Source organism: Thalassophryne amazonica, chromosome 5 (assembly GCF_902500255.1).
Source record: "Thalassophryne amazonica chromosome 5, fThaAma1.1, whole genome shotgun sequence".
Lineage (NCBI taxonomy): Eukaryota > Metazoa > Chordata > Actinopteri > Batrachoidiformes > Batrachoididae > Thalassophryne > Thalassophryne amazonica.
In genome coordinates, this window is record NC_047107.1 from 113,896,428 (window position 1) to 113,920,748 (window position 24,321).

Below are 24,321 nucleotides of genomic sequence, written 5' to 3' on the forward strand. Positions count from 1 at the left end.
ACTTTTTAAGATTTCCTTTTTATTCAGTTCCAGAGTGGAATTGCAATATTAATCAATGCTTTAAAAAAAACATGTTTAAGGAGATTCTACCTACTAAGAAAAGTGCTTCAGTTAATGCACACAACAGTAGAGTATATGCACTGCATACAAAAGGTCATCAGACTTACTGGTTTTTAAGTATTTTTGCTTTGTGCCATAAAATAAATGGGCCAGTATTATGATGCTTGATTTTTTTTGGGGGGGGGATCTTTGCAATATGATCTATTTCAGCATGATAAGGACCTGTATACGGTTTGACACTTAGTTTAAATGTGACATAACCTCAGTTTAAAGTTTGTAGAAGGAAATTCTCAAGGCACTGAGTTAATGTATCCTTAACGATTACAAGTCTCAGGAGAAAAAAAAACAGCTGGATTCTAAACTTGGTAAAGCTTTTAGAATATTTAATTGGCCCCAGAGATGAACCTGGTCATTGGCCCCTGTGTGATTAAATTTAGAGACCCTCCTTTCAAATCATTTGGCTTTAATCGTTTCCATATGTCCAGAAGGGATGGAAAGCACCTGTAGTTTTTTTTTTTTTTTTTTTTTTTTTTTTAAAAGCTCCATTTAAAACCCTGTTTGTCTTAATGTCCTTTAACTTTAGGATTTGTGAGGCTTGCTCACAGAGAAAGCCTGGATATGTTGACCTTACTTCGTAGGAAAGCCTTCAGGTATTTTATTGAGCACTTTAATGGACACGTTTTCTGAAAACTGTTCAAAATGTGAAGTACTGAATAAGCATCGATGCTTAAATGATCTTGCAACCGTGTCCTCGGTTTGTGCACTGTGCTGTAGATTAAATGAGCCATTACAGTGATGGGAGTGTGGCAGACCGGTTCAACTAAGGTTAAGAAATGGTACGGTCTACTTTAGGAGTGTCTGAAATCCTATCAAGATTCTTCCAGGCATGCATGAGACATGGAACATTTACAATTATAGGTCAGAAATATATATATATATATATATATATAGACAGGTGTGTTTTGAACACCCCCCTCCTCAACACCTGTAATTCCATCCATAATTAAATGGCTCGTGTACATAGACCAGTGATGAATTTGAAGTGTGTACTCGAGGCTTCCTGTATGTGCCCTTTGACGAGACCCTTCACTGACACTGTCTCAGTCCAACCTGCTGGGGAAGTAACTTGTCGCACTGGGAAATCATGAAGGACCTTAGGGCCTTTATAGGACCTACTTTTTCATTAAAGTCGCTCTGTGTTTTATTAATTTATTTTTTGTAATTTATAGCATTTAATTTTTTTAATCAATCTATACATGATTTAAAAAACTGCACAGTATACTGTGTAAAAGTTTGAAGTAACTTGGTGTTTCTGTAAAAATGAACTCCAAATTAAAAATTTTCAAATGTTGATTGTTGAAAATAGATTTTTTTTTTTCTATTAATGAAAGCAGCAGACCAGCTCAATTACCCTACAAAGACGGTAAATGGGGTGTTAGGGGATATATTTAATTAGATAAAGGCTGGTATCCTGGAGCTTATAATTCAATAATTTGAATGAACTTGAGCAAAAATAAGAAATTTGACACTGGAAACAAAATGTCAGCCCGCTACAGGTTAGCCAATCGGTTGTGTTGTCCAATCACAGCGAGTTTCCGTACTGCTACTCTTGACAGACAAGGCGGGTTTAGTATCCTGTTTGGCCTCTGATTGGTTCGCTGTCGCGGTCTTCGTTTTTCGTGCGCCTTGACATCAGGACCTACTGATCTCTATCAAATCTGGATCGAGCTTCAGGCGAAGCCAGCGGCCGCCATGTTACCACTCCCTTGTTACCAAACAACAGTACTTATAGTTTATTCACAATATTAAGTAAAATTGGTTTTAAGAGGTGTCAAACACAAGACCTGTATAAACAAATCAATAAAGTCTACACAAGCATCTCATTATGTAAAATTTTAGCTGTACTTTAACACAGAAAAAAAATTATGCAAATTGTCCGTAAGTGCTGTTTTCTGCAGAAGATGCCAAACAGGAACTTCAAGGGATGTGGAACAAATGTTTCACCTGTAAACAGGCCTAGAATGTTCATTTATAATCTGGATCAGGAATTTTTTTTTTTTTTTTTTTTTTTTATAAAGACTTGGAATAACGTAGCTTAATTGTTCAGAATCTTGTGTTAATGGCATTAACATTTTAGTGTTTTGTTAATATGCTATATATAATGGAACCATTCCTTTGAATTTTGATAGTGGTATGTTGTGCAGCGTTATTATCCTGCACCAGCTGTAAATTCATAAGCGGTATATGGAAATACATTCATGAGTCTGTCCATATATCTTTCAGCCCATAATAACTTGATTGATTGATTGATTGAGTTTATTTTGTAAAATCAGTATAAATACACAAAGGTCAATGATACATGGATGACACAATAAAACAAAAATGCTTATTTCCATTGTGGTCCTTGTGAAACTAACACTTGACAACATAGAGGAGCGTGATTGAACATGTACAAACTTGAACTAAATGTATTTGATTTTTCACCGAATTGAAGAGGGCATCCAACATTACAGTATCCTGAACACGTTCAAATTTGGACATGATATTTCAGACACTTTAAGGGCCACTCACCACTCAGTACACATAATCAATTTTTATGCCCCAGATAGAGGTAGGTTGAGGTTGACCTAGCCGCCCCCCAGTCTTCCACAAAGAAACCAAATCAACTTTTGTAGGTTCCTTAAATGACCACAAAGCAAACCAAAAGCATTCAAACTTTAGTTAATATGAGCGAAGTGCCACACAGTCCACACAGTGGTGCGAAGCTCCCTCAATGGTAGATGAAGGCACAAACTGGAAATGGTACAAAAAATCTGCCCATGGTAGACAAAACCACAAACTGATGGTAGACGAAGCCACAAACCGGATAACACTGTCATAAAAAGCCACAAACTGATGGCAGACTAAGGCACAAACCGGAAATGGCACAAAAAATATCTGCCCATGGTAGACAAAACCACAAACTGATGGTAGACGAAGCCACAACCCGGACAACACTGTTGTAAAAAGCCACAAACTGGAAATGGCACAAAAAAAAAAAAATCTGCCCACAAACTGGACAACGCTATCATAAAAACTTCGCTCGTTCATGTCCGCGACATATACATATTATATATGGATGATTATTTTTTAATTAATGACTTTATTTATTTATGTAAATCCCAGGCGAATCACACCCAGGTTACACACTGTCGATATTCACAGTCCAGAAGGTCCTTAATTCCCTGATAACTATGAGAAAACCACAAATCTCCATGTGACGCCATGCTAGCGTGCAACTGCACTTCACACGTGCAAGGCTCATGTGACCCCGAAATCATCTGCAGTTTGAAAGGCTGCACAAAATCAAGATGCTACACTATGTTCATTACTGTCACACTAAAATGAGCTTTACAGATTTGTAGCTTTCAGGACATATTGTAAACATGACATATGCTAACACTAAAATGCTGTTTTCTGGCAGAGATGAGACTACCACCTGGATATCCTGTTTTCCAAAGTGAACCTATCAACAGTTGCATACCAGGGAGTGGTAAGATGGCTGCCGCGCGGCTTCAGTTCTATCCAGATCAGCGGTTCCACTTAACGGGAAGCGACTGCTGCCGCTTATCATTCGTTTGGAAAAAAAAAAAAAAAAGGAGAGAAGCCAGACTATAAGGTAAGAAGTAGTGTTCGGGGATTGATTTGTTTTTTGGTAAATTCCTTCTGTGCCAAATGAGGAGTTTGCATCGAGAAGCTTGCCGCTGTTTTTTTGGTGCATTTCCCCTTTGTTTTTAGGTCAGTGAGCGTTGTTTGTGTCATAAGAGCTGATGTCACATGAACTCATTTATCCTTCGGAGGCCTTCGTTTAATTAAAGCTAAACCACTTCTTCCGTCAGGTCTGCAATCTCGCCATAAAAAAAAAACAAAAAAAAACACGCGACTCCGTGTTAGCATCAAATAAACCTCCGCGAGTCGGAAACGTACAGTTTAAAAAATACATCGATGTGTAAAGTATAACTAAAATAGACCACTAAGTGGCGCCATTCGCAAACTGCTTACAACGAATTTGATAGCTGTGGCTGTTTTGTCCTGCATTGGCCACCGTAGTTCCTAATTACTTGCGCATTGGTTTGCGTTTGTTTTTTGTTGTTTACTTAAGCATATCCAACAAACTGAGTGGCAACCCAGTTGTGAAAATGAAAATGTGATAGTTAGTGCAGTCAACTCCAAGTTAATGTAACCTTGCATGAAGAACATTTTTCATCAATCAAACGCAGGTAGGATTATTAGTCACCATGGCAACAGGCGAGGAGAAGTTTGATTAAACGTAGGTTATTATTTGTTTTAGATGTTTTTTAGTTAAATTTTTCTCTCTGGATAAAAGCTATTTTAATTGGTGTAGTGTAGAATTACAGTGCTAACACCGTCACAGGCTAGGTAGCTATACTCAAGGTCGGCCATCCGCCCTTTTCAGGTATCAAGTCCCGCAAAACCTCGGAGAGGTCGTTGCGCTGCGAGATCTCAGTAACATTGAGAACTGCATTGAGACACTCTGATCACGCTGCACTTTAACCGCTGCACACGGACAACAGCAGTAACATCGCAACATAAACCTATTTCTTTATTGTGCCTAAAACTCATGAATATTTTCTCTGGGTTTATAGACGTTGTTATTGCGTTTGTTTTATGTAAACATGCGAGAATCACAGGCTGTCTCTTCGTTATTTTCAATGTGAGCTACGCTCGCTTTCCGATCATGTCGTTCTGGGGGAAAGTGAAGTTTGCTCTTTAACGTCTTGATTATTGTTCTTTATAACACTGTTTGTCCTCTTTGTTCCAGACTAATGTATATAATATGTCTGAAATTCAGTTTGCATTTATTAAATTCCACGCAGATTAAACGTAGCAGACACGGATTATTCGTTATAATTGTTTTAGCAAGTTTTCAGGGTATCATGCATGCAGTCTCTTATTAACGTGATGAAAAGCATAAAAATACATTTTTGTAGTATAATAGTCATTTACAATTGTCATGTGGATTCTCTATGTTGTTTTGACTGCAGCGACTCTTTGGCATAAAAGGGATTATGGGATACATGAAAACCCTGGATTACCACATCGCCCTCTGGTAGCTGTTTTTTGTTGGGGAAAACATTGCCAAACTCATTACAAATACATGTAATTTGGTCACTTTTCAAAGGGGTCAGACTCATCAATAAAGTCAGTGTAATGTACAATGGTTCATTTCAGGTCAGCGTGGTGTATCAATGTCATCGTTCCAGGCAATGATAGCTATTAGCTGGCTGATAGAAGCAAGTTAGAGACAAAACCAAACCAGGTGATTTCAATAGAGCAGCATACAACTCAAACGTGTTTTCACTGAGCGGCTAGTCGCAGAAGTAGAGATGGCCCCGGCTACATGTGTGACAGGCTGCTGCTATATACTGAATGAGGGATTGTGATTCACATTCTGAAGCAGAAGAAGAAGAAGCTCTGACTGAGGAAAAACATTCTGTGTCTTCAAAATGAATTAACAAATTTAACAAATCATGCTTTGAAAATTAAAAACCACACTTTGGAATAAAAAGAAGGGACTATAACTTTAATAATACTCGGAATAACTCTTGTTTGGACTGTGAAATAACAAAAACAGTTATATTGCACGGTTAGCTCAGCTATGATTGTTTGTTCAGTGACTACAAAAGGTTACTCACATTTTGTGTCTCATACAATAACATTAATTAGTTAATTAGCTTCTGCTGGCTAGCACAATGTTTGCATTATAAATAAATATTTTGCCAATAGGGCAGCGCAGCCTCGTTTGAACCCTTGCGTGATATTGCAGGATTTGACCACTTCCGGGGCATCCTGCCGTTGCGCAACAAAACACTATCACTTCTAATGGAAAAATGGTGTATTGTTTTGTTTTTGGCTGCAATCACCGAAGCAGTCACGAAAAGTGAAGTTTTTTTTTTTCAGTTCTCAGTGAAGAAGGGAAGGCAAATGGGATAAGTTGTGTCCGTAAATGTTAGCCTACACACCTAGCCAGAGTAGCTGTGTTCTCTCGCCTGCACAACCGCCTTGACATGTTTGAGCGCCGGGTCATAAACAAACTGCAACATATGTCCACTTTTCCAGCACATTGTCACTTTTTCTTTACATTTTCACTTTGTTTGATGTGTAATGTGCCCAAAAATTCAAAGAGAGTGTTGTGTTTCTGATGGGGGCATACGAGGGCTGTCCCCAGATGTAGGGTTATGCGTCATATTTTAATTCTTCAGTGCCCACCATCAAACTAAATTAATTAACTAAATTAATTTTACGTCTTGCTGCATAAAGCAGTACCATTACGTTTCAAAATAAATGCAACTCGTGCTGTATATGTTTTTCTCTTTCTTCTTTCTCTTTGTGATGCATTTTTTGACAGATGCATCACATTTATATAAAATATAGTAAATGTGGACATGCTTACCTCATTAAGTGTAAAAAAACTGTTTCAAACAAGCAATCATAGAAGTACCATATTTCCTTAACCTTCTTCTGGTTTGGCAACGCCACTCGATGAGGTGCACGTAACATTCTGGTTGCTAGCAGAAGAACAGAGAGGGGTTTTCTTAGAAAGACATGAAACTTTAGCTACAGTTTCCAGCTCAAGCCTCGTTTGCATCTGTTGAATGAAACACTTCACGGCACCATGAAACTGTGACTGCTGGTGAGACAAGCAAAATATCTGGAATGCTTTCATTTCTCTCCCTCTTTTTATTTATTTTGTTAGCCTGCTGCTGTCCTGTCAAAATGATCCACAGCCTCTTCCTAGTTAATGCTTCGGGGGACATATTTTTGGAGAAGCACTGGAAGAGTGTAGTCAGCCGCTCTGTGTGCGACTACTTCTTTGAGGCGCAGGAACGCGCCACAGAGCCAGAGAATGTTCCACCGGTCATCCCCACACCACACCATTACCTTATCAGTGTGCTCCGCCATCGGATCTTCTTTGTGGCTGTCATCCAGAGTGAGGTGCCGCCACTCTTCGTGATTGAGTTTCTGCACCGAGTCGTCGACACATTTCAGGTCTGCCCGCGTCTTGCCAGATTGTTGCTTCCTTGACTTTCACAATCTGCAGTCAAACTGCAGAAATGATGATGGTCTCTGGTATTGGTGGAAATTGGCCTCCATGCTGTGTGTGATGTGTGTTGTCAGGACTACTTTGGAGTGTGCACAGAGGCGGCCATCAAGGACAATGTGGTCGTGGTGTATGAACTACTGGAGGAGATGCTGGATAATGGTTTTCCTTTGGCCACAGAGTCCAACATCCTCAAAGAGCTAATCAAGCCCCCCACCATCCTCCGCACAATGGTCAACACCATCACAGGTACAAGACCCACATCTTTAATCAGTATTCATAAGATGACTGACATTTACCTTTGTTGTAGTCAGTAATTAGTGTTCAGTGTTCTGTAAAATCATGTCAATAATGTGATTATATAATCTCTTTAAATATCATGTGTGACCAGCTGACAGTGGGGGGGGGGAAAAAAAAAAAATATATATATATATATAATTTTTTTTTTTTTTTTTAACGGCATATGGCCGGTATACGGCCATATGGAGATCAAAAATATTTTGACATTATTTATAAAAGAGAGGATTTTTCATGATGTAAAAACTAAAATGCCTTTTAGAAACCTTCATTTGACATACGAGGTCTGTGAGAAAAGTAACGGACCTTTTTATTTTTTTCAAAAACTATATGGATTTGATTCATATGTTTTTACGTCAGCCAAGCTTGAACCTTCGTGCGCATGCGTGAGTTTTTCCACACCTGTCGGCTGCGTCATTCGCCTGTGAGCACGCCTTGTGGGAGGAGTGGTCCAGCCCCCTCGTCGGATTTTCATTGTCAGGAAATGGCGGAATGATTTGGGCTTTTTTCCCCATCAGAATTTTTTCAGAAACTGTTAGAGACATGCAGCTGGAAACCATTCGAAAAATTTATCTGGCTTTCGGTGAAAATTTTACGGACTTCACAGAGAATAAGGACTGTTACTACAGCTTTAAGGACGCCCCACAATGGCGCGCCGCGCTCCGAGCCGCCATCAAGAGGCAGAAAACACCACATCATTTCTAAACGGATGGCTGTGTGGAGCCGGGACCGTCGTGTGCAGTTTCTCTGGTTATTACAAGAGCTGGACATCAGCCATTTTCCGGCAGATTTCACTTTTAACAAGAGATTTTGTCATGGAAAGCCGCGCGGAGGCTTCGCGCGTCAGGACCGATTGGCTGATCGAGCGAGACAAAGGAACACCTCCGTTTCGGAGTGCCAGGGGACAAATTGGGACATGCCCAGCTCTCCACAATTTCTTTTATACTCACTGGGCTGGTAAGCATTGAAAGCCGAGATAGGCATGTCCCAACTTGTCCCCTGGCACTCTGAAACGGAGGTGTTCCTTTGTCTCGCTCGATCAGCCAATCGGTCCTGACGCGCGAAGCCTCTGCGCGGCTTTCCATGACAAAATCTCTTGTTAAAAGTGAAATCTGCCAGAAAATGGCTGATGTCCAGCTCTTGTGATAACCAGAGAAATTGCTCACGATGGTCCCAGCTCCACACAGCCATCTGTTTAGAAATGATGTGGTGTTTTCTGCATCTCGATGGCGGCTCGGAGCGCGGCGCGCCGTGCGCCATTGTGGGGCATCCTTAAAGCTGTAGTAACACTCCTTATTCTCTGTGAAGCCCGTAAAATTTTCACCGAAAGCCAGATACATTTTTCGAATGGTTTCCAGCTGCCTGTCTCTAACAGTTTCTGAAAAAATTCTGATGGAAAAAAAAAGCCCAAATCATTCCGCCATTTCCTCGCAATGAAACGATGACGAGATGGGTGGACCAGTGCTCACTCAAAGCCTGCCCACAGGCGAATGACGCAATCGACAGGCGTTGAAAAACTCACGCATGCGCACAAAGGTTCAAGCTTGGCTGACGTAAAAACATATGAATCAAATCCATATAGTTTTTGAAAAAAATAAAAAGGTATGATACTTGTCTCACAGACCTCGTATTGATGAACAGCAGTGCACTTCAAGTATTGACAAAATATGAACTTTGAAAAGTAGTTTGTTTGTTTGCTTGTTTTTTAGCTGACAAACAAACCCGTTATATGGCTACGATGCTACATGCTCTCTGATTTCCTGTCTGATATTTTCCCATATCACACCGTTACTATGACAATCGGTCCGGATCACGTATGAGATTTGTTACAAACCAGAAAGCTAAAAACATGATTAGTAAAACCAAGTTGGACATGAACACAGATTCAGATTCAATTTATTTTTATACCCTTGGGTAAAATTAGTTTACAGTGAGTGAGTCATCTCATTTGGTAAACACACAGCAAAACACAGAACAAGACAAAGCGACAACAGTGCTAAAAAGCTAAAAGAACAAGGATGGCCAGCAAGATGAGTTAAAACATCAATAAATAAAAAGTCTAAAAACATGTCATACCAAGCCAAAAGGAAAAAAATATATATAAATAAAAATGTGCTGTTCATAAAAACAAGGTAAAAGAGACTATACAAAAATAAATACAAAAGTTATATTCATATTTATAAATATATATTGATATATATATATATTTATTTCATACTTGATAGATTTTCTAAACAGCATCAGAAAAAACACAGATTGAAAGTTTACCAGCTAATGACCGGACCATCTGTTAGCAAGTTCTTCATGGAGGTGAAGAAAGCGAACGTGTCTGACTAAGAGCAGTCGGCAGCTTTCATATTCTGGCGATACTGCAAGTTCCCATGCTTATATATATAAAATAGCCATATAGTAAACAAATTATTAACCTCGCTTGCTCGGTCTGTACGGGAATATCAGACCTTTTCGCACGGACAGAGTGTAGCGAGCGGTGTCAACACCTCAGTCTGATATTTTCCCATAGAGACCTCGCACTTGGTTAATAATCCTTTAATATCTGCAGACTTGATATATATTGACAGAATGATCACTCTGTACTACTGATTTGTTTACTTTGCGTTTTATTTATTCCTCAAAGAATTTGTTACCAACTTGCCAGATGTTTGTGAAACATGAAGTCACCAAGACGCGGCAACTGTTTCAGACATAAAAACAGACATGAAATTTCTCACAGACATTTAAGAATTAATTCAATAATTTTCTATACCCGCTTACTCCAATCAAGGGTCATAAGACAAGAGGAGGGTAGAGGCTGGACAGGATTATAATGTAAAATCACAAATCTATTCAGATATAGTTGTCAAAGTTTCGTTATGTTTTAAATTGATCAATAAAATCAGATTCAGTTAATTTGAACTTGTGATGTTAATGTAGCTAGAGAGAGGGCAAGATGAGGGAAGGAGGAGAGCAAAGGAGAGCAAGAAAGAGACATAATAATTTAGCTCCATGTCTTGATTCCTCTTTCTGTTTAAATGTAACATGTTTATTTCATTATTTCTGCTGGGGTGTATTTTTAATGTGTCATTTAGCGGCAACACAATGCTTGTTTTTGAACTGTGGTCCATATAGATCAGGATACAGTTGCATCACGACTGACTGCACACACGTCGGCATCATCCTCATTCATATTTAATACACACGAGTCTTCTTTCACAGACCGTGCAGTAATCCTCAGTGTGATTAGGAAGAGCAGTAATTATTTTCAGGAGTTAATGCTAGGAACTTTAATGCAGACAGATATTTCTTTAATCTTTCCAGTTCAAAATAAGTAATTGTGGCTATCGAGGCCAACAAAGAAATGAATAGGTTCATGTCAAGCTGCATTTAATTCCCTGCAACAAACCCAGACAGGTCCAACAGTTGACAGACAAGACTGTGATATAATATTTAAGCAAAACAAAGTTGCTTTTCGGGGTGATCTCATGCATCATAGTTCATCAAATCTTAATCAGCTTATCTTCATTATATGCCCTTTTTATTTGGAGTTGTAGAGAATGATGGCATTTATTGTTCTTAAGTTGTGATAATAAGGATGATACTGCATACTTATCTTGCGTAGCTTTCTTTTTTTTTGTCTTACATACCTTTTTACTGTGTACTGGCAGCTTTAGGCACATCACACTTTGTTGAAAATAGCGCAGTGTTAAGGGGAGATTTTTTTTTTCTTCTCTCAATGTTGGGCTCCAGATCTGGGTCATGATCATATTTGAGGCCTTCTTTTTTTTTTTTTTTTTTTTTTGCATCACACTGACATGGTGTTCTTTGTACAGTTCAGCGACCCATCTGCAGTCGTTTTGCAGCATTACCCCAAATTTTGGCTTGAAATTCAGATGCTGTTTAATGTTATTATTTCTCTTTGGTTCAATGACTGTTTTCCAGGCAGCACTAATGTTGGTGAGCAGCTCCCTACGGGTCAGTTGTCAGTGGTGCCTTGGCGGCGTACTGGGGTCAAATACACCAACAATGAAGCTTATTTCGATGTTGTTGAAGAGATTGATGCCATCATTGACAAATCAGGTACTGCTCAGCTTCTGAAATGTGAATTAAATTTATTCATTTTATATAGCGCCAAATCACAACAGAGGCGCTTCACACAAAACAGTTCAGAAAACAAAGCACAGTAAAAGAGTAAAAAAGTAAAAAGCATAGTAACATAATATGCCAATATGCTAGCCATACGAAAGGGAAAATAAGTGCGTCTTAAGTCTGAATACTTTCTGGCTTGTTGTACTCATTTTTTTTGTTTGTTTTTTTTTTACTCCTGTCTGGTAGTAAATTCAGTGTCTTTGGATTGTGGACAAAACAAAACATGGAAAACATTCAACATTTTTCACCATTTTCTGACATTTTATAGATCCAACAACTAATTGATTAATATAGAAAGTAACTGATAACGAACATAATTGGTGGTTGCAGCCCGACTTCAAAATCTCTCTCATCCTGGTTATTATAGATAATTTAATTTTCATTGATCATCATTGTTTTTCCCTTTCAGGCTCCACTATTACAGCAGAAATCCAGGGCGTTATTGATGCCTGTGTGAAGTTAACGGGCATGCCCGACCTCACTTTGTCTTTTATGGTGAGTTTAACTCATTTGCATTATTTTGTAAAATATTCGCTGCACTGTGAATATATTTTCAAGCTTAGTAGGCGATACATTAGTGGGATTTGTTTGGCACACTGTTACTTTTAACAGGTATGGTGTCTGGTCTCCTTCCTTCTTGTCCCAGAATCCTCGGCTGCTTGATGATGTCAGCTTCCACCCGTGTGTTCGGTTCAAACGCTGGGAAGCTGAGCGAATTCTTTCTTTCATCCCTCCTGATGGAAACTTCCGGTTATTGTCGTACCACGTCAGCTCTCAGAAGTCGGTTTTCTTCTTGAACTGCGTTCTCCATGTGCTGTGTGTGTGCTGTGTGGCTCTGACCTGTTGTCTGCTGAACTGTGTCTTTTGTAGTTTGGTGGCTATCCCCGTGTACGTTAAACACAACATTACTTTCCGTGAGGGGAGCTCCCAGGGACGTTTTGACTTGACGTTGGGTCCTAAACAGACCATGGGCAAAGCTGTGGAGTCAGTCCTAGTCAGCAGCCAGCTGCCACGGGGCGTCCTCAATGCCAACCTCAACCCCTCTCAGGGCACATACATGTTTGACCCAGTAACAAAGGTATTTTTTGAAAATAATTCAGCTGCTAAAATACTCTACATGGTACTGATTGTTAATTTAAGGCCAAGTTTAACCATCCAGATTTTGTCGCCTTTATTCTGAGTCAAGTTGTGTCTCATTGCCATGTATTGTCATGATTTAGTGTTTGGAAGAAGAAGGGGAAAAATGTCAGCTAAAATCCAATTTTTCCACAAAAATTCAATAGCTTGCTTTAATTTTGTTTAATTACTTAAATTTATTTTTTTTTTTTAAAGACATTGCATTGGGTGTGAGCTCTTGATGTCTTGTGGTTTTGTTAGTTGTTGACGTGGGATGTTGGGAAGATCAACCCTCAGAAGCTCCCGAGTTTGAAAGGTTCTATGAGTTTGCAGGCTGGAGCCTCCAAACCGGATGAGAATCCCACCATCAACATCCAGTTCAAGATCCTCCAGATGGCCATCTCAGGTACATAAATATCAAAACAAAAATCTGCACAACCTGAGTGCTCCCATGCAAAAAGCTTTATTTGGACACCAATAACAGTTGTGACATTTCGGGCGCTGCCCTTCTTCAGACATATAATTAGTACTGTGTCACAGCTGTATATATCTACTGAAACTAATTATTGTCACCTGGCAACCAACCCGATGAAAAAACATAAAAACACTTTGTGGTTATCTTATCTCAAACAATAAAATACAAACATCAGGTTTAAACCATCATACAGTATTGTAATGTTATCTAAATATTGATTATATGTAAGAATCGCTAAAAGGATGTCATAAAAAAGGTCTCAGATCAAATTCCTCATTTAAATCCCTAGGGGAAAGTGTGTTCAATGTGTAAATCCAAAAGGCTTCTCTTTTGAGAAGCAAATGATTCACATCACCACCTCGATTGTCAAGTCAAACATGTTCAATACCTAGATACCTGAGTGAACTTACATTATGTTGTCTAACAGAAAAATGAACTGCCACAGGACTTTTCATGTCATGGTTACCAAGTTTAGATCTGTGTTTTCCAATATAAGCCAGTCCACAGGGGCATTTTAACATGTAAGTCACATTAGAGGAGTCACATGTAATGACTCCATTGATTTTAAAAGTCTTCCCCATCCTGGGATGTTGGAATGTTTCTGTACTAAAAGTAAAATTGCATTGAGTGCAATGACCACATCTGTAGTTCCCATCTGTTGTCTTTTGTAAGGAATGTGATTTCGTTAAAGGAAACAAATTGGAATGAACCAACATACTATTCAAATTGGGTGGTCTTCTATGTATATTATGAGGTGGTGAGGTGAAAATCTTTCAGTTGCGGGTTGGTTTTACAACCCCTGGCAAAAATTATGGAATCACCGGCCTCAGAGGATGTTCATTAAGTTGTTTAATTTTGTAGAAAAAAAGCAGATCACAGACATGACTCAAAACTAAAGTCATTTCAAATGGCAAGTTTCTGGCTTTAAGAAACACTATAAGAAATCAGGAAAAAAAAATTGTGACAGTCAGTAACGGTTACTTTTTTAGACCAAGCAGAGGGAAAAAATATGGAATCACTCAATTCTGAGGAAATCATGAAAAACAAAAGAACGCTCCAACACATCACTAGTATTTTGTTGCACCACCTCTGGCTTTTATAACAGCTTGCAGTCTCTGAGGCATGGACTTAATGAGTGACAAACAGTACTCTTCATCAATCTGGCTCCAACTTTCTCTGATTGCTGTTGCCAGATCAGCTTTGCAGGTTGGAGCCTTGTCATAGACCATTTTCTTCAACTTCCACCAAAGATTTTCAGTTGGATTAAGATCCGGACTATTTGCAGGCCATGACATTGACCCTATATGTCTTTTTGCAAGGAATGTTTTCACAGTTTTTGCTCTATGGCAAGATGCATTATCATCTTGAAAAATGATTTCATCATCCTCAAACATCCTTTCAATTGATGGGATAAGAAAAGTGTCCAAAATATCAACGTAAACTTGTGCATTTATTGATGATATAATGACAGCCATCTCCCCAGTGCCTTTACCTGACATGCAGCCCCATATCATCCATGATATTATGTTCTCTTCAGGCAGTCATCTTTATAAATCTCAATGGAATGGCACCAAACAAAAGTTCCAGCATCGTCACCTTACCCAATGCAGATTCGAGATTCATCACTGAATATGACTTTCATCCAGTCATCCACAGTCCATGATTGCTTTTCCTTAGCCCATTGTAACCTTGTTTTTTTCTGTTTAGGTGTTAATGATGGCTTTCGTTTAGCTTTTCTGTATGTAAATCCCATTTCCTTTAGGCGGTTTCTTACAGTTCGGTCACAGACGTTGACTCCAGTTTCCTCCCATTCGTTCCTCATTTGTTTTGTTGTGCATTTTCGATTTTTGAGACATATTGCTTTAAGTTTTCTGTCTTGACGCTTTGATGTCTTCCTTGGTCTACCAGTATGTTTGCCTTTAACAACCTTCCCATGTTGTTTGTATTTGGTCCAGAGTTTAGACACAGCTGACTGTGAACAACCAAGATCTTTTGCAACATTGCGTGATGATTTACCCTCTTTTAAGAGTTTGATAATCCTCTCCTTTGTTTCAATTGACATCTCTCGTGTTGGAGCCATGATTCATGTCAGTCCACTTGGTGCAACAGCTCTCCAAGATGTGATCCCTCCTTTTTAGATGCAGACTAACGAGCAGATCTGATTTGATACAGGTGTTAGTTTTGGGGATGAAAATTTACAGGGTGATTCCATAATTTATTCCTCAGAATTGAGTGAGTCCATATTTTTTTCCCTCTGCTTGGTCTAAAAAAGTAACTGTTACTGACTGCCACAATTATTTTTCCTGATTTCTTATAGTGTTAAAGCCAGAAAGTTGCCTTTTGAAATGACTTTAGTTTTGTGTCATGTCTGTGATCTGCTTTTTTTCTGCAAAATTAAACAACTGAATGAACATCCTCTGAGGCCAGTGATTCCATAATTATTGCCAGGGGTTGTATAATATGCCAATGTGTTTTTTAAAACTTTCTAAAATTCCCTGCTCAACAGTGAATATTGTATGATTCAATCTACATATCTCAATTTTGTTTTGTTTGTGATACAGACATTCATTTTGAGTGGTAATATCAAATCTTCTGTGAGCTTCAGTGATCCATATTGGCTTATATTTTCCGGTACACAAACACTCAGACACATCTCTGTCCACGCAGGACACACTCGTCATACTGCTTCAGACTTTTTTTTTTTGGTGATTTGTGTATTCCATCATTTATTGTTATTATTGCCATTGAAGGTATGTTGTCCTTAGTCTTCACAAAATACCACAGTTTTAGAATCACGTCTGCTTGTCGGGTCTCGGACTGTCATAAATGTCTGAGTATAGTGATGCACTAAAGAACACCTGAGCTACATCTGTATACTCATTCCATATTACTATATGGTAGGCAAAAAGGAGTATATCCCAAGCCATAGGATATCCAAATACTCGGTATGCATTTCGTAGTAGTCGAACGGTACTCGGTTGGTCTCCTACCTGCATAGTGTGCACAGAGACCAGACTGCGCTATCCCATAATGTAGCTGCAGCCTGATAATTGAAGTTGTAACCAGGAAAATTCAGAGAAGACAGTGGACATACATGAAAAATTATGTCACTATTTCTCACTCTGACTACAGTAACAATTGGGTACTAGATTCCTAAGTGACATTAATATATACTGAGTATTCAGATGCAGGGATGATGCCACTGCATTCAAAACAAATACACCTCTCCACATGACACCCAAAAGCGGGTAAGTCCAGTCTTAGAGATGAACAATATAGCTCTGCTGTCTGCTGCTGCCTTCAATGTCGGCATTTACACTTATAGTACCACAACTATGTCCTTACACAGGGCTGAAGGTGAATCGACTGGATATGTACGGGGAGAAGTATAAACCTTTCAAAGGCATCAAATACATGACCAAGGCTGGCAAGTTCCAGGTCCGGACATAAAGACTGACTCAGTGACACCAGGACCAAACCACCAGACCAGTCGGTGCATTCATTCCCTGTGTGTATTCATTTAATTTACCTACACAACCTGAAGGTCATGTGTGGACATTTAAACCTATATTAAAGTTACTGTAAAGTAGAAGGTTCAAAAAAGTCAAACGCCCTGTGATAATGTAAGAACTTTGACTGTCGCCTGAACTAAAAACATTTCTATGTCTGTCTTACTCCGACCAAAATGCACAGACATATATGTATTTTTTAAATTATTATTATTTTCAGGCTAACCCTAAATCAGCCATGTATAACTAATGTTTAGGTCCGTATATATTGTGATGTCAACAAAGTGTTTATTTTGTTTGCTTTTCAGATAATTCATATAAATTTTAGTATCAGCTTTAATTTATGTGTGTATTTACAGTCAAAGCATCAGAATTACAGCACTTTTTGTATTTTTTACATTTCTTTTTTTTTTAAGGGACCTAAAGCAGTTTGGCCTGAACTGTGTTACAGCAGTTATATGTTGAGGGCAGGTTAACTGATAAAGTGTCTCCTATAGATCTGTTGGAGTCGAGTTAAATCAGTGACTAGAACTGGAAAGAGTATGTCACGGTACGATAACTCTGTCTGGAGGAGGCTGTCCCTAGAAACTGTGTCTTTAAGGAGGAACTGTGGGATTTTACAGCCTAGGCTCTATTTTTAGAGATTTGGGGGCCGTCTTTTTGTTCGGGACAAAAACTTCAGCACAGTATTGATTTTGAACACAAACACCTTGATAACGCTAACCAGAAAACACCGGACGATTGCCAGAAAACAACACTCACAGTAAACTGCTTATTGTCACCACTGAACCAGCCAGAAAGTTATTATTTGTCTGGTAGCATGGAGAGAATCCCTGCGGACACAAAATGGAGTTTGTGCCAGTGTTTGTGGTCTGAATCAATAATATGCAAATTAATTTCATTTTTGTCTCAATTGAAATGAGCATCAAATCCATCTATAAAATAGAGTCCAGGTTGAAAAGTCTTTAACTTCCCCGTTAACGAGGGAGGCGAGTGAGTCTGTATTTGTATTGGTACATATTCTGTTTATATTTTTTCCCCCCTTAATTAATTTTAAATTTAAAGGAGAACTGATATTTTCTTTCCAACCTGGGCTCCAGTTAAATTGTTTTTTTTATTATTTTATTTTGCTTGGTTGCTTATTTGTTTATTGTGGTGGTGGTCATCTTTTCATTCGGGGCGAAGATAAATGTAATTGGCGCATTATTAATTCAGAACGCAGACACTGCCATGGGCTTAACCAGTTAATAATACTGGAAAGGGCAGTAAAAAAAAAAAAAATCAAATTAAATAGCTTGTTGTCACCACTGAACGGGCAAAAATATCATTAGAAGTTTCTGGTAGCACAGGCAAGATCCTTGCAGAGCTGGTTCTGACAACACGAGACCTTCCTTGGCAGTCGACTTGTAACCACTCATTGGACAGCGGCACCAGATGGCGGCTGAGATGCTAAGATAAGTGGCTAACTTTAGCAATTGGTTATATAAAAGGTTTTATATTTAGTCAGGTAAACATGAGAATTTCTCAGGGAAATAGTCTAGGTTCCCGGAAACGTCTAATAACACTTTTGCCTGTTCAGTGTAGAGAACAAACCATATAATGTGTTTATATTATTGTCCCACCGGTTAGCCTGCGGTGTTTGTATTCTAAATCAATAATGTGCCAGTTAAATTTGCTTTTGTCCTGAGTGAAAAGGTAACCCGGAAACATCTAAAAATAGAATCCAGGTTGGAAAATGTTGGCGCTATGCTTTCAACCAAAAAGGAACCATTCCATGAGAATTGATGCTGATTTGGGCTGAATTGGATTCGAACAACTTGGACTGAGAGAAGCTGTAATAGGATTTTAAACTCCAGAAGGTTTAAAGTTAAAGGCTTCTTTCTGCATCGTGTTTTGATTTTTTTTTTTTTTTTTTGGTTGATATGTGCGTTCAGGTGACTGTTAATGTGTGATATTGGAAGCAGGGATATATTGGAGTTATACAGTAGTGTTCAGAATAATAGTAGTGCTATATGACTAAAAAGATTAATCCAGGTTTTGAGTATATTTCTTATTGTTACATGGGAAACAAGGTACCAGTAGATTCAGTAGATTCTCACAAATCCAACAAGACCAAGCATTCATGATATGCACACTCTTAAGGCTATGAAATTGGGCTATTAGTTAAAAAATTAGAAAAGGGGGTGTTCACAATAATAGTAGTGTGGCATTCAGTCAGTGAGTTTGTGGAACAAACAGGTGTGAATCAGGTGTCCCCTGTGTAAGGATGAAGCCAGCACCTGTTGAATATGCTTTTCTCTTTGAAAGCGTGAGGAAAATGGGACGTTCAAGACATTGTTCAGAAGAACAGCGTAGTTTGATTAAAAAGTTGATTGGAGAGGGGAAGACTTATACGCAGGTGCAAAAAATTATAGGCTGTTCATCTACAATGATCTCCAATGCTTTAAAATGGACAAAAAAAACAGACGCGTGGAAGAAAATGGAAAACAACCATCAAAATGGATAGAAGAATAACCAGAATGGCAAAGGCTCACCCATTGATCAGCTCTAGGATGATCAAAGACAGTCTGGAGTTACCTGTAAGTGCTGTGACAGTTAGAAGATGCCTGTGTGAAGCTAATTTATTTGCAAGAATCCCCCGCAAAGTCCCTCTGTTAAATAAAACACGTGCAGAAGAGGTTACAATTTGCCAAAGAACACATCAACTGGCCTAAAGAGAAATGGAGGAATATTTTGTGGACTGATGAGAGTAAAATTGTTCTTTTGGGGTCCAAGGGCCGCAGACAGTTTGTGAGACGACCCCCAAACCCTGAATTCAAGCCACAGTGAAGACAGTGAAGCATGGTGGTGCAAGCATCATGATATGGGCATGTTTCTCCTACTATGGTGTTGGGCCTATATATCGCATACCAGGTATCATGGATCAGTTTGGATATGTCAGAATACTTGAAGAGGTCATGTTGCCTTACGCTGAAGAGGACATGCCCTTGTTTCAATAAGACAATGACCCCAAGCAAAACAAGATTAATGCCTCGCAGATGTGAAATCATGAAAAACTGTGGTTATACAACTAAATACTAGTTTAGTGATTCACAGGATTGCTAAAAAAGCAGTTTGAACATAATAGTTTTGAGTTTGTAGCATCAACAGCAGATGCTACTATTATTGTGAACACCCCCTTTTCTACTTTTTTTTTTTTTTTACTAATAGCCCAATTTCATAGCCTGTGCATATCATGAATGCTTGGTCTTGTTGGATTTGTGAGAGTCTGCTGAATCTACTGGTACCTTGTTTCCCATGTAACAATAAGAAATATACTCAAAACCTGGATTAATCTTTTTAGTCACATAGCACTACTATTATTCTGAACACTACTGTACATGGTCAATAGTAGTGACATCACTTCCTGAGTTTTGACATGTGGAAAGACCCCATTAAGAAGTGAATGACTTCACGTGATGCTACGATTGATTCAACAGCTCTACTGACGTCATAGTGTTACTTTATGACTCGTGATGTCAGAGCTCCCAAATCTCACTCATTCGGAGTGAGACTCACGCTTTAAAACGGTCCTGTCAGGTCTCATTCGTGTGAGACTCAACATGTTGTGATGCTCTCATGCTAATGCATGGCATCCTCCAACATTTTACCGCTGTGACCTGCAAAACAAGATTCAGCAGAAAATAACTTGAGCATGTCTCGACTTGAGAGCTCTGTGATGTGCGACCAGTGAACATGGATTTGACGCACTTCGCACTGCTGCTCCCGTTTCCTCTGATCTCTTTGTCAGTACTCCTCCGTTTGACTTTTGTCTCATCTGTTCTGTTGTTGTGCTTCACTTCTTATTGGAATACTGAACGATTTCTGTCAGCGTGCTGACATGAGAACGTGACAGTAAAAAGCACTTCATCTGCTGACACCAACAACTTCTTTTTCATGCAAAATGAATGATGTAAAACTGTTTTCACTGTCCTGATTTCTGAAAAGTGCATCAACAGTTCATTCAGTTATTTATTAGATGAATGTGATCAATCTACTGCTGTGATTTTATTTTATTTTATTTTTTTTTTGGCTTGGTGGTGTTTCTGATGACTTGCCTTGGCAGGTAGCTTGATGATGTTTGATCCTGTGTGACTTTACTACATCTAGAAAACAATTTGTACATCTTTTAAGACACACAGCTCAAACATTCTGAATGTTGGTCCTGATAAATCTGCAAACTCACATTAGGAGGCTGGACTACAAACTTCGTAGCAGCTTCTGGTTGTTAAAATCTGAATATATTAACGCATTAAAAAAACAAAAGGTTGACATTGAACACTTATGTCCATGTTCTGAAAAAGCATTGAGTTTGTATCTTGTGTTTGCTGTATTTTATGTGTTTTGGCTAATACTTCTCCAATGGAGTGTTGACATTGTATTGAAATAAAGGTTTGATGTGTTATAACTGTCAGATTGTCCTGGTTTGAAAAATGTGGACTGTCCCACGTGACTATAAGGTGTTAGATCTGTTCCATGCTGAGTGGATCCTTGTCATTTGATTGGTGGGTTGTATGTCATGTGACATGGATTATAACATTTGCCATTGTGTTTCATTGACCGTGCAATAGTTATTTTTTAGCATGCAATTTTGGTGCTATATGAAATGTGCTATTGCACACCCTGACCACCACGCATGCTCGCACTACCGGGGATGGTGTTTAGCTAAACGTGGCAGAATTTGTTTTGCTGGTGGACGATGATTTGAAGGAACTAATTGACGCTGCTAATTCTTCTAACACACACACACACACACAAAAACAAATCCACACCGTCATAAGCCCTCTGGAGGCATGAAGAGCTGTTAGCATGAAAAGCTGGACAAATTTCTGATGCGATTTTTCGCTGGAGTGAGGAAAGCAGATGGTAGACTGTATGTATATGAAGTCAGTGGACGGTGTCACGGATGACTGAACAATTTTGGATTCCTATTTAGAGTTTGTGTTGGACTGTTAAGCACCAGTGATGAACACTAAAATGTAAGTCCCTTTGCTGTTTATAAACTAGTAAAATATCAAATGAGACGGATCTATTTTCGCTGTTATATAAACCAAATAATGTTCTTTCAAAGGAACGAATATTTAATGAGGTGAAAGGTGGAACGTACCATTCAACGAGGCTTCCACCTCATTAAATATTCATACCATTGAACTCAAACATTCATTATTTTGTATACTATATTCTGTAGGGACACTGCTACCTGTAAAAACGGTACCCTGCTTTTCAAATAATAAACCATGGATAACTACTGACATCAAGAAGTTACTAAATCAAAAAAAGCAAGTGTTTAAGGATGGAGAGAAGGAGGAGATGAGATCAGTCCAACATGAGCTGAGAATGAGATTAAAGCAGGTGAAGGTCAATCAATCAGTCAATTTTTTTTTTTTATATAGCGCCAAATCACAACAAACAGTTGTGGTAGCACAAAGAGGAATTCTGCGGAGGTAAATATGTGCATGTTTACTAAATGCAAAGAAACATTTAAGACTGCTAATTATACAGTTAACTGCTTACCTTGGCCTCATGGTCATCCCACGGAGTCCTTGTCACTGAGTCATTACAAGTCTATTGTTTGTGATAACTGAATTAAAAAACCTTGACAAAGGAGCATTTATTGTTCTTTGTGAAAGTTGAGCAAACCTGGTGACACCTGTGGTTAAATGCCCATTGTTCACTGTTGTTAGTTGATATCTCCAAAAAATATTAGTCCTAACAACTTTCCGTTCTTTGTGGGAGGTGATGGTCTGGTGGTTAAGCATTGGTCTTGAGACCAGAGGATCCTTGGTTCAAACCCCAGCCTGATTGGAAAATCAGTAAGTAAGCCCTTGGGCAAGGTCCTTAATCTCCGACTTGCTCACGGTGTGTAGTGAGCACCTTGCATGGCAGCACCCTGACTTTCGGTGTGTTTGTGTGAATGTGAGGCATCATTGTAAAGCGCTTTGTGCGTCTGCTGCAGTTGGAAAAGCGTTATATAAATGGAGTCCATTTACCGTTTGTGGCAAAATGGTAAAAACGGCAAATTCCAGTTTCTCTGTGATTGAAGCCACACACACATACACACACACACACACACACACAGAGAGAGAGGCCACTTGGCTATTAATATATAGATTATATTATTGTTTGAAAATTGACAGTATGAAGGAAACTGAACAATGCCTTTGATTTTACTGTTATAAACAACTTTTGTGGGCATCTTATGTCTGAACATTTCAATGAACTCAAAGGCTACTCTGAAAATGGAAAGCATGTCAGATTTGATTTGGTGCCTCCAGGTACACTGAATAATGTGCACATTAGCATTTAGGTTACTTGGGCTTTTTGTGCACGCTCTTGCCAATAGTACTTACTAGATTTGTTGCTGTCAATTTATTTTATCAGTCTGCAACTGTGACTCAAATTGCAAACCAGACTCATCAGATGGTGCCAGAGTGTCACCAAAGCATTTTTTTTTGTTCTCTTTTAATCAGTATACTGAATGATGATGGTGCAGAATCTACAGCTGGTCAGTATGAGACCCTCTGCTGCTACCTTATTTATTGGTGATGTTTAATATAATTTTACACATAAACCAACACTTCCAATACAGTAATAGTCATATTTTCACACTTTTCTTTAAGTGCTGTATTTGACATTTAGGACACATTCATCCTTTTACTGTCCCATCTTTAGTTTCTCAGTTTTTTTTTTTTTGCTGTCATGCAGATTACTCTCTCAGTCTGAAATACAGTAACTTGGTGTGCTGAGAGGAGTTAAGCTGCATGTTGTCTTGATGACGGCATAAGCTTTGAAGAGGCCATGTGGATCTACGGGGGAATTCCCTGATGGATGTGAAGGTGAATGGCTGAATGGTCGGAACATTGGCAAATGGGTTACCTAGTGAATGGATTTGCAGATGGCGCGATTACGCAGGTGGATGAACAGATCGATGCAGCAACGGCATAACACCATCATTTATTGTGGCACAAACACAAAAGTCAAACAGCAGTCACATTATCTACACTTTTATTCACGCTAGGACTAAAAATAGTTTTTGTTTTTTTTTTTGGTCTGTGGAACTAAATAATGTGGCTGATATAAAGACCAGATTACAGCTGTAGTTCTACCTGAATTTTTTTTTAAATAAATATTTGGTAATTTTCAATCAGGTGTAGAATAACATTGGATGCTTTAAATGAACTGCTTTGACTCTAACCTGCTGATTAACAACTGCTCTTGCGAGCTGTATATGTATGTATATATATGATATATATGTATATGTGTGTGTGTGTGTGTGTGTGTGTGTACAGTGAGGAAAATAAGTATTTGAACACCCTGTGATTTTGCAAGTTCTCCCACTTAGAATTCATGGAGGGGTCTGAAATTGTCATCTGAGGTGCATGTCCACTGTGAGAGACATAATCTAAAAAAAAAAATCCGGAAATCACAATGTATGATTTTTTTAAATATTTGTTAATGTTAATACTTGGTACAGTAGCCTTTGTTTGCAATCACAGAGGTCAAACGTTTCCTGTAGTTTTTCACCAGGTTTTCACACACTGCAGCAGGGATTTTGGTCCACTCCTCCATACAGATCTTCT

General features: G+C 38.7%; 1 protein-coding gene and 1 long non-coding RNA gene across 2 annotated transcripts; one reads left to right on the top strand and one right to left on the bottom strand.

Moving 5' to 3' along the window:
• Window positions 1-233: 233 nt before the first annotated feature.
• On the bottom strand, window positions 234-20,215 carry LOC117511145. Its single transcript, XR_004560898.1, has 4 exons — window positions 20,078-20,215; window positions 19,267-19,269; window positions 7,862-7,868; window positions 234-247 (listed from the first exon to the last, which is right to left on the bottom strand). It is a non-coding gene; the product is annotated as an uncharacterized LOC117511145 (long non-coding RNA).
• Window positions 3,593-17,233, top strand: ap3m2 (adaptor related protein complex 3 subunit mu 2). The gene is made up of 9 exons (XM_034171125.1): window positions 3,593-3,718; window positions 6,818-7,110; window positions 7,240-7,411; window positions 11,396-11,533; window positions 12,012-12,097; window positions 12,249-12,382; window positions 12,473-12,680; window positions 12,980-13,124; window positions 16,543-17,233. Exons 2-9 carry the CDS (start codon window positions 6,838-6,840, stop codon window positions 16,641-16,643), a joined length of 1,257 nt encoding a protein of 418 aa, XP_034027016.1. The 5' UTR covers window positions 3,593-3,718; window positions 6,818-6,837; the 3' UTR covers window positions 16,644-17,233.
• Window positions 20,216-24,321: the final 4,106 nt, after the last annotated feature.